We start from the raw sequence: 11,337 nt of genomic DNA on the forward strand, positions 1-11,337 counted from the left end.
CCGGGATCATTAGTGTTCATTCGCTCTAGACGCTCCGTAGAGGAGGAGGAGAAGCTTGTCTCCATAGATACCAACAACTTTTCTTTCCTCCATCAACCATGGGAGAAATAACCACTGTTGCTGCTTTGTACATGTTATGGAAGTCCCAAATATGTCAGAAAACCAAACGCTGTCGTTTCTGGGTTCATAACGTCACCCGACGGCGAGCTGTATTCACATACAGTACCATTACACTGACTGTACCTATCAGCCACACGTCGCTACTGCGGTATGAACCCAAAATAAACAGATTATGCTGTGATTTAATATCAATAAACAGATCCAAATGATGCTGAAATAACTACATAGTGATGCTGATTAGTAAAAAGTCTGAATTCATGCTTTGTCAGGTCTGTTACCAAGACGACAAGCAAACAACTTTTAAAATGCTTATTTTCTGAATGGAGTTTGGATGGATCAGTGACAGGCTATGCAGCTGCTCCATCAACACTCAACATAAAGTCATCTAGGCATAAATACGGCAGCGACGTTGTTGTTTCTACCGCAGACAGTCTGTGGTTTCTACACAGAGTTTGGTCCGCTCTCTGTACAGATATGATGTACTATTGTAGCTCTGGGTGACCACAGACACCTACAAGATTTATTTATCCTCCATTTCTGATTCAACAGCGTCAGGACGTCAGTGACGACAGGAGAATCTCAACGCTGAAAGGCTTTCACCACACAGCGTCACGCCAATTTCACGTGTTCACGTCACGTCATTTGCTTCGCCTGCTGCGAATACCCATCTATTTGCCTTTTTGCATTGGCTTTGTATGGAATTGTGCTGTGCGAAAAGCTACACTCTTGGTGTGAATGCCCCATTACCCAGTCTACTTTTACTACAATAATTACAATAATTATTCTTGCTGGTCTTATTATTAGTATGAAAGTCCATTTCCACCAAAAATATACAGGAAAACTTTACCATAAGAAAAATACTCATGTTAAATCAAAATGATGAAATAAGTCAAAATGTTGTCTCCATATCTAAAGATTTGTATTTTGATCATGTATACTTTTACTGTTTACCTACTTATTATATCTTTATTATTTACTTGCTTATTTATTAGATCTTGTTTTGTTTTTTACTGATGCCTCTTGTTTGCTGCTGTAATACTTCAAAATTCTAATAAAGGATTATCTTATCTTAAATTAAATTAAATGAGTTTTATTGCTACCTGGGAACATTTCAAATGGCAGATGGTATCCAAATGGCCTCTACTAAAACCTCTCTATCTTTGCTCTGCTTCATTTTATTAGCAGCATCAGGTAATGTCCAGATGTTGTTTGCAAGAGTTTTTGCGGCAACTGAGTCGGTTACTATCTGTGGGTTCATCGGTATAAATGACTCCTTTCACATACAAGTAGTCATGTGATAAAGTGTTTGCTGTTTACATAATTATTTATTATTATAGCCGCTTTAACGATAACTGAGAGAATGAAGAGAAGATCATATTATCCAGGATATCAATTAAATTTTTCAATTCAATTCAATATGCTTTATTGGCACGACTGTCAGGTGAACAAATATTGCCAAAGCATCAATTCATTAATAAGAAAAAAATAAAAAAATAAAAACAAAAACATATATATGCATACATACAATTCATTAAGCAAATTACAATATATAGATATTTAAAAAGAACATGAAAATTGTAGAAAACATTACAGAAATAATTCATGTTTGTTGTGTCAATAAAACAAACAAACAAATAAAAAACAATTCAGAACAATATATTGCAATATCAAAATTTCAAATGTAAAAAAAAAAAACATGAAGTAGAGGAGTAAATAAAAGATCACTGAACGGCTTCAGAGGATAAATACTGATTAAACTGTCTGCTTATGAAGACCATGAGATCTGGTTAAAAGCTCAGGAAAAAAAACAAGTACACAGAGTTTGACTTGAGACTATTTTAAGATTTGTTGTGAAAATATACAGTACGTAATTAGCGCGTTTTTATCTCAGGATTAAAGAAATGATTAATGAAATACTCTGCTTTGAATGTTAACTGTATCCGATGTGTTTTTTTTCCACCAAAAAAATGACCTTTTGGCCTGTGCCTTTTCCCCCATTAAAAAAAATCTAAATATTTTAATTTTAACAGTTTAACTTCTGGACACAAGATGTCTTCTACTTCACTATAAAGTCAATTCTCCGTTTGTGACCTCGAGGTTTCAAATTTCCATGTCATACCGGTTGAAATGTCACATAAATCATTCTGCACAGTGAAACTCAACCATCTGAACAAAGAAAACACGTTTTTGGGAGGTCGGGAGGCTTTAACTTTCTTCCCCAACAAAATGTTAAATATGATTTAATTATTAAAACTTACGCAGAAGTCAAACTAAATGATTCAACATTACATTCAGTTGTAAAAAATATTATAAAATACAATTTTTTTGCTGTTCAAACACATCAAGAACGTTTGCTAAGAAAGATAGAAATTCAAGATTGCTAATTATTTTTTTAAAAGCTAATAACTTTTTAAAATGAGTGGTTGATGTAGGGTCTTTAACGTCTTCTCTTGGCCGCTGTGTCTGATGACGGTCCTCTCTTCCTTTTTGCTGTCATATTCTTCTTCTTCTGTGGTCCTGTTAGTGTTCAATTCACATTAGCAGAACAAGACTGAAATGTGCGGTTGACCCAGACAAAAATATATTAAAGAATAGGTTCAGTCAGTGTTTAAACAATACGTTCATGCTCATATGTACATTGGGCGCTGTAATTGTTCCTCCTGTCTGTGACTATAACAAGCTGTTGTGCAGGTTGTATTTTAGTCAATTTCATCTCATTTTTTAAATCTCATCTTTATTTCATTCTGTTTTTATTGCTTATTGTTTTAAATGCCATTGTAATGCTTGTCTTTTCGTTGTGTTTGAAATGTGCTCCATAAATGAAGCTGCCTTGCCTTTAAACACACTAATCTGTAATTCTAACTGGATTGTATTTTATTCTTTCATTAGTATCTTAAACAACCTGACGCCATCAACGCAGCCCCTTGCACTGGTTTAATTTAACGCAGTGCTGTTTTCTGACTTAATCCTAAATGATGGGGGACAAAATCCACAGTCGTTATTCTGCACAAAACGTTCAGCTGAGGCTAAAAATGACGCTGTAGGCGCTAATTAATCATTAAATAATCAGTCTTTTAGTACCAGAGTTCCTGTTTGTGTCTCCACAGAGAGTTGTGATAACTAATCAAAAACAGGAAATAATGTATAAGAACTGCTGAAGCTACATTCATTAACTTCTTAACTTTGGAATACATTTTTGCACAGATAGAGGAATGGGATTTTTTTTCTTCCATTACTAACATTGAAATTGCTTTGTATCCAGTATGGACAAGAGAAACCATTAAACAATGCTTTCAGTGTACATATGGGCCTTTAAACACCAAAATACACACACACACACACACACACACACACACACACAGTATAGTAGTGTCAGTATTCATTAAACTTTGCAGAAGCAAAATTACAACTGTAATCCATTGATGCATTGAAGTGCATTTATTTAACATGCTGTAATTGATTAGAATATATAATTAAAGACTGCGATTGATCAAATTGAATTGAACTGTGTTCAAACTGTAAGATTTATGATGCATTCAATCTTTGCTGGAAGAGCTGAAATCTATGGAGGATGGAACAAAAAAATATGTCATTAAATATAGCAAAAATAATATAATAAATAAAGGTAGCCATTAATTCAATGATAAAATGTGACATAAGTTGATATGTCTTTATTTATTTATCTTTGTATTCATTTCCTTATTTATTTATTTATTTACTCTTCTGTTTAATTTTCCCTTTTATTTATTTATGTTTTTATTTTTATATTTTAAAGGTATCAATTTATTTTTTCACTTATTTTTTATTTATTTCATATTTATTTTAAAATGTATTTATTTATTTATGCATGATTTTCCCATTGCATTTCATCCCTTATTTATTTCCCCAAACTTATCTATATATTTCTGTATTCTTTTCTCTATACATTTCTTAACACATTTATTTTTACATTTCTTTATGCATTTCTGCCTCATTATGCAAATGAGGGGCCAGTCAGTCAACACTCAATACATATATAAAAATAAATGCAAAAATAAAGAAAATGAATAAAGAAAATTATAAAAATATATACATAAATAAATAAAAGGGAAAATAAACAAGAGTAAATAAATATGGGAATTAATGCAAAGATAAATAAATAAATAAAGAAGTAAAAAAGCAAATTAAAACAGAAATATCAATTTATGTTACATTTTATCAATTAATTAATGACTACATTTATTTTTAATATTATTTTTGCCACATTTAATGACATGTTTATTTATTTATGAACTCTTTTATATATTTATTTTTTATTTTGGCAGCTTACATCCTCCATAGCAATTAACTCAAAATGCAGTTTGAATAAATAGTTCCACTCTATGCATAAATAAATTACATACAGTATATGTGTCCCTGATGTCAATAAAACAAAACATACCTTTCTTCTGAATTTATCTTTTAGTGGATGTTGTCATGGTTTTTCGGGGCGGCGACGTCTTCCTCTGTCTCGCTGATTGGTCTTCAGCTTCACCTCCACAGGGTAGTGGTCACTGATACTCTGAGTCTGGGAAACCAAATCAAGTTGGAATAATTGTCCTTTAAAATACAGTAAACTGTCAATGAGTTCAACACAAACATGAGTCTCACTTGTCCATCCGTCAGCTTGAACGCTTTCTGGAAGTTGAAGGGCTTGGCCGAGCCGGGGACAATGGCGTCCAGCGTTATCTGTGTGTACACCACGATCCTGTTGGCAGGAAATACATCACAAGCTTTAAAAGCAATCAAACAAGACACAAATCTACCTAGATCACACTGTAGCACTGAGATGTGTGTTACCTGTCGTAGGTGTGGTCATTACAGTTACTAGTCGTTGTTCCGACATCATCGGCTATCAGCCAATGATATGGAGCAGAGGAGATGCTGATCTTGTCCTTCCTCTTCTTGGAGAGATATCTTCCATCGGCATTAAAGTCCCCCAAAATCATAATTTTCTGCAAAAGAAATAACAACACAACCAAAGCCATGATGAAAGATTCTAAAGTTGATCCTTACTAAAGTCTGCTTACTGCTGAGTAACAACCAGAATTAAATTAAAGAGTGACTTTACACCCTCTGAAAATCTGTTTTTGTTGACTTCCAGTGGTTGAACTTCTCACCTTGCAGCAACCATGTATGAACCCACAGATAACTATCGCTTAAGTCTGCCGTTCCCCTCGGTTCTATATGCATTTTAGCTTCCATCAGCTCATTGTTACAATCCGCAACTTTGCTGTTTTGGGTTTGCTTTAAATCTCTTACCAGCCTGCTCAGGTACTCTGTTCACTACCTGCTCAGGTATTCTGTTCATTACCTGCTCAGGTACTGTGTTCACTACCCGCTCAGGTACTCTGTTCACTACCCGCTCAGGTACTCTGTTCGCTACCCGCTCAGGTACTCTGTTCACTACCCGCTCAGGTACTCTGTTCACTACCCGCTCAGGTACTCTGTTCACTACCCGCTCAGGTACTCTGTTCGCTACCCGCTCAGGTACTCTGTTCACTACCCGCTCAGGTACTCTGTTCACTACCCGCTCAGGTACTCTGTTCGCTACCTGCTCAGGTACTCTGTTCGCTACCCGCTCAGGTACTGTGTTCACTACCCGCTCAGGTACTGTGTTCATTACCCGCTCAGGTACTGTGTTCACTACCCGCTCAGGTACTGTGTTCATTACCCGCTCAGGTACTCTGTTCACTACCCGGTCAGGTACTCTGTTCACTACCCGGTCAGGTACTCTGTTCACTACCCGGTCAGGTACTCTGTTCACTACCTGCTCAGGTTGAAAATGTCATTGTTCACTGTAAACATGGCCAAACATTGTTTCCACTCAAACACATAAAATGCTATTGCTACCATACTTTATATACTTTATACATTTCCAACTCACATCAGTCCTCCATCTTTTCTTCGCGGCTTCGACCACAACAGCCAAAGCTTCCAGCTCTATCTCTGCGTCCGCTGGTTTGGTGTGGACTGGAATCAGGACCAGCTTCTGCACAACTGGAAGCACAAACACACCCAGTAAGACACAGCTTAACTGGACACACACATACACATACAGTATATATATATACTGTTTATATAAACCCAATTCTAACTTTAACCTTAAAATCAAGTCTTAACCTTTAAACAGCCCATTGAAAGTCTGTCCCAAACTGAGGACCGGTCAAAATGTCCTCACAACAGCTAAAATTGATATTGGTCCTCACAAAGATAGCCGTACAAGACACACACACACACACACACACACACACACACACACACACACACATACACATTTACACACAAGTACCTGTATTTGGACACTTGAGCAGTAGGATGAAAGGCTCTCTTTCGAACATGTCTACAACATTATCATCTTCATCATCTTCTTCATCATATTCCTCTTGTTCACCTTCATATTCATATTGTTCACCTTCATATTCCTCTTGTTCATCTTCATATTCCTCTTGTTCACCTTCATATTCATATTGTTCACCTTCATATTCCTCTTGTTCACCTTCATATTCATATTGTTCACCTTCATATTCCTCTTGTTCACCTTCATATTCCTCTTGTTCATCTTCATATTCCTCTTGTTCACCTTCATATTCATATTGTTCACCTTCATATTCCTCTTGTTCATCTTCATATTCCTCTTGTTCACCTTCATATTCATATTGTTCACCTTCATATTCCTCTTGTTCACCTTCATATTCCTCTTGTTCATCTTCATATTCCTCTTGTTCACCTTCATATTCATATTGTTCACCTTCATATTCCTCTTGTTCATCTTCATATTCCTCTTGTTCATCTTCATATTCCTCTTGTTCACCTTCATATTCCTCTTGTTCACCTTCATATTCCTCTTGTTCACCTTCATATTCATCTTGTTCACCTTCATATTCATCTTCTCCATCATCATCATTATCTTCTTCTTCTTCTTCTTCTTCTTCTTCTTCTTCTTCTTCTTCATCTTCTTCTTCTTTGTACTGGTAGGCGTCGATCATCGTCACCTCATCCTTTCTGAGACACACACACACACACACACAGATGAATGCACACATGTACTGTATCCAAAACTTTATAAACAGGCAGTAACATCCTTAATTTTATCTTTATTTTTCAAGATGTACTCAATACCTCGGTCAACTACATTTTTTTTGTTATTATATTTATTTATTTCACAGCTGTGTTGAATACTCGATTCTGATTGGTCAATCATGGCGCTCTACGGTCTGTTATGGTCTGTTGTTATGTATAACAGATCGTTGCTATGTATAACAGGTTGCTATGTATAACAGACTGTTGCTATATATAGCAGACTGTTTCTACGTATAGCAGACTGTTGCTATGTATAACAGACCGTTGCTACGTATAGCAGACTGTTTCTACGTATAGCAGACCGTTGCTACGTATAACAGACCATTGCTATGTATAGCAGACTGTTGCTATGTATAACACACCGTTGCTACGTATAACAGACCATTGCTACATATAACAGACCGTTGCGACGTATAACAGACCGTTGCTATGTATAGCAGACTGTTGCTACGTATAACAGACCTTTGCTATGTATAGCAGACTGTTGCTATGTATAACAGACTGTTACTACGTATAACAGACCGTTGCTACATATAACAGACCATTGCGACGTATAACAGACCGTTGCTACGTATAGCAGACCGTTGCTACGTATAACAGACCGTTGCTATGTATAACAGACGGTTGCTACGTATAGCAGACTGTTGCTACGTATAGCAGACCGTTGCTACGTATAGCAGACCGTTGCTATGTATAACAGACGGTTGCTACGTATAGCAGACTGTTGCTATGTATAACAGACCGTTGCTACGTATAGCAGACTGTTGCTATGTATAACAGACCGTTGCTACGTATAACAGACTGTTGCTACGTATAACAGACCGTTGCTACGTATAGCAGACTGTTGCTATGTATAACAGACCGTTGCTACGTATAGCAGACTGTTGCTACGTATAACAGGCCGTTGCTACGTATAGCAGACTGTTGCTATGTATAACAGACCGTTGCTACGTATAACAGACCGTTGCTACATATAACAGACCGTTGCAACGTATAGCAGACCGTTGCTACGTATAGCAGACCGTTGCTATGTATAGCAGACTGTTGCTACGTATAGCAGTTCTGATGTCGGACTCTGGAGGACCGTTTTTGTGTCAAATTATTGATTTCTTCAGTAAGTAGCCCTGTAATAAGCGGGATAATGTAAAGCTAGCGGGTCATTGCATCGGCCTGTCTGGGATTCTTTCACATCAATGACCGGCTCGCTGTACATTATCTATTATTAATTGTTAGTTAGCAAGATATCTCAGAACTACTTGAAGTATTTCAGTTAAACTTTGTGGAAAGTTGCATGACCTGTTTGGTCCAATGGAACCACCATGTGATCACTTATAAAGCACTTTATGTTTTAGCTCATAACTCCTGAACCATAAAGCTGCTAATCATAATATACAAATCGCCCTCAAACAAAACAAATTTACAAAATATTTTCTATCTATTTTGTCTTTGACATGCCACACAGTTTTCCTATAATTATCAACCAAATTAATGAAGGCGTTGTCTATTTGAGGCAATCCTGAGAATGTGATGGTAGTTCACCTATAGGTGGTGCTACAGCAACATGATCACATTTAAATGGTGTGACAACCCCTCCTCCCTCTCCTTTGACAATGGCCATAACTAACTTCACTTAAAATTTTGCACAATTTGTTCATTTTGATGCGGATCCAGAGGCAGGTTATATTTTTCTAAATTTTTTCTTTTCTTTTAAATGTTTTACTAAGTTAAGAGATTCAGAGGATTGTGCAGTCTTGGCAGATGTGAGCTCTGTTATTTTGTCGGACGTTCGTGACACTTAATGACACTGTGGTGAGCAGACACTCACAGTTTCATTTGCTGTGTGAATTATTCACTTCATACCTGTAGAAGTACACAAACTTCTCCTTGTGGGAGCTTCGTCCAAGCGATTCACTGCACATCATGGTGTACGGGTGTTTTTTGTTCCTTCTGTCAGAAAACAGAAACAACTGAAAGACTCACTGTCATCACATCATTGGTTATTATTTGTGCCATTGTAGAGGTCCCACAGTATTTCATTTCTTGATTTGTTTTCAGTCTCACCATTCTTAATGTTATATGCGCAAATAATTTAAGTGTATTTAAAAGCTAGATTAAATCCGTATAGAGACCAGCTCCCTCTAGCCTCTGTAATTGTAGTTATTCTCTCATTTCTCTCATCGACTCTTTTCTGAAAAGTTGAAACATGTCACCCCTGAAATATTTAGACACATTTACGCTAAAGTGTGATACATTTGGATGCATTTAACTACTTTTACTGGCATTGTTAAAAATAGACCTTTTTGACTTGTCTGGAGCCGGTTACACAAACATAGACTATAACTAACACAGTCTCAGGGCAGTTCATGAAATAGTTACGAAATGTAATCTATTTGATTCGTGTACATAGACATAAATTTCATTTTATTTTTGTGAAGCTCAGCACGACTTTCAACAACGTATTTTTCAAGCGTTTTCCCATGAATGTCCAGCAACACGTGACGCACGTGTCAATTTTTGCTCCAGTCTTTTCAAAATAAAACTACTTAGTTAGGTTTAGGAAAAGATCGTCTTGGTTGGGATAAGGCAACAAAACCACTTAGTTAGGTTTAGGAAAAGATCGACATGGTTAGGATTGGGCAACAAAACTACTTAGGTTTAGGAAAAGATGGACTTGGTTAGGAGTAGGCAACAAAACCACTTAGTTAGGTTTAGGAAAAGATCGACATGGTTAGGATTAGGCAACAAAACTACTTAGGTTTAGGAAAAGATGGACTTGGTTAGGAGTAGGCAACAAAACTACTTCGTTAGGTTTAGGAAAAGATCGACATGGTTAGGATTAGGCAACAAAACTACTTAGTTAGGTTTAGGAAAAGATCGACATGGTTAGGATTAGGCAACAAAACTACTTAGTTAGGTTTAGGAAAAGATGGACTTGGTTAGGATTAGGCAACAAAACTACTTAGTTAGGTTTAGGAAAAGATCGACATGGTTAGGATTAGGCAACAAAACTACTTAGTTAGGTTTAGGAAAAGATCGACATGGTTAGGATTAGGCAACAAAACTACTTAGGTTTAGGAAAAGATGGACTTGGTTAGGAGTAGGCAACAAAACTACTTAGTTAGGTTTAGGAAAAGATCGTCTTGGTTAGGATTAGGCAACAAAACTACTTAGTTAGGTTTAGGAAAAGATCGACATTGTTAGGATTAGGCAACAAAACTACTTAGTTAGGTTTAGGAAAAGATCGACATGGTTAGGAGTAGGCAACAAAACTACTTAGTTAGGTTTAGGAAAAGATAGACTTGGTTAGGAGTAGGCAACAAAACTACTTAGTTAGGTTTAGGAAAAGATCGACATGGTTAGGATTAGGCAACAAAACTACTTAGTTTAGGAAAAGATTGCGTTTGGGTTCAAATAACTCCACAAATGCTGTAGCTTAATTACAGAAGTTGCGTGAGAAATAAATCAACGTTGACTTCTGGTTTCACACGGGACATGAACAGCGGTCTCCTGGTGAAAGTCTGGTGTTTCTAGACCCACCCATCCACACCGACCTCCTCCCTACACGGCGTTTGCCGCTCTTTATACTTCCTGGTTCACAATTACATGGATTACATATGAATAGATTTTGTGCTGACATGAGGAAAAAAAATGTGTGTCTCTGTACGCTAATCAATATTTTGAGACTATTTCACGACCTGCTGTATGACTGGGCTGATAATTACACATGTTTGACAAGTCAAAATACTTACAGTGCAAAAAAGGTCTTTTGACTTAAAAATGCTCCAGATGTCTGTTAAGTTGGTTAAAAGTAGCCTGGTAGGGGCAGGTACTAAAAGGCTGCAGTTGCATGCCAGCAATGAAGCTGTCATGCAACTGCAGCCATTTAGGTTTCTGAGGTGACTGTAGCAAAGCATAATAAATCATTGGTCAAGTTTTTACCTCGGAGTTAGCTCTTAAGAGCGCTCTGAAAAGTTTGATACATACTGGGGCCCAGAGGAATCACTGTGTGTTTGTGCACGTGTAGAGAACTCACCCATAGCTGTTGAGTTTTGTCAGGAACTTGTCCATGGCCTTACCGCTCTGATCCATCACCTCCAGCATCACCACCACGCTGTA

At 36.9% G+C, this 11,337-nt stretch overlaps 1 protein-coding gene across 1 annotated transcript in view; it reads right to left on the reverse strand.

The window, feature by feature from the left end:
- Positions 1-1,734: 1,734 nt before the first annotated feature.
- The window catches only part of LOC119500301 (deoxyribonuclease-1-like), a 10,912-nt gene continuing 1,309 nt past the window's right edge, over positions 1,735-11,337 (reverse strand). Inside the window, exons 3-10 of the mRNA XM_037790011.1 lie at positions 11,255-11,337; positions 9,082-9,168; positions 6,431-7,143; positions 6,026-6,138; positions 4,939-5,093; positions 4,750-4,846; positions 4,541-4,666; positions 1,735-2,637 (exon numbers count right to left, since the gene is read on the reverse strand). The exon at positions 11,255-11,337 is cut by the window's right edge and continues 12 nt beyond it. Coding sequence (XP_037645939.1) covers positions 4,574-4,666; positions 4,750-4,846; positions 4,939-5,093; positions 6,026-6,138; positions 6,431-7,143; positions 9,082-9,168; positions 11,255-11,337 — 1,341 coding nt within the window. The 3' untranslated portion in view covers positions 1,735-2,637; positions 4,541-4,573. The remainder of the gene's footprint in view (positions 2,638-4,540; positions 4,667-4,749; positions 4,847-4,938; positions 5,094-6,025; positions 6,139-6,430; positions 7,144-9,081; positions 9,169-11,254) is intronic.

Source organism: Sebastes umbrosus, chromosome 1 (genome assembly GCF_015220745.1).
Source record: "Sebastes umbrosus isolate fSebUmb1 chromosome 1, fSebUmb1.pri, whole genome shotgun sequence".
Lineage (NCBI taxonomy): Eukaryota > Metazoa > Chordata > Actinopteri > Perciformes > Sebastidae > Sebastes > Sebastes umbrosus.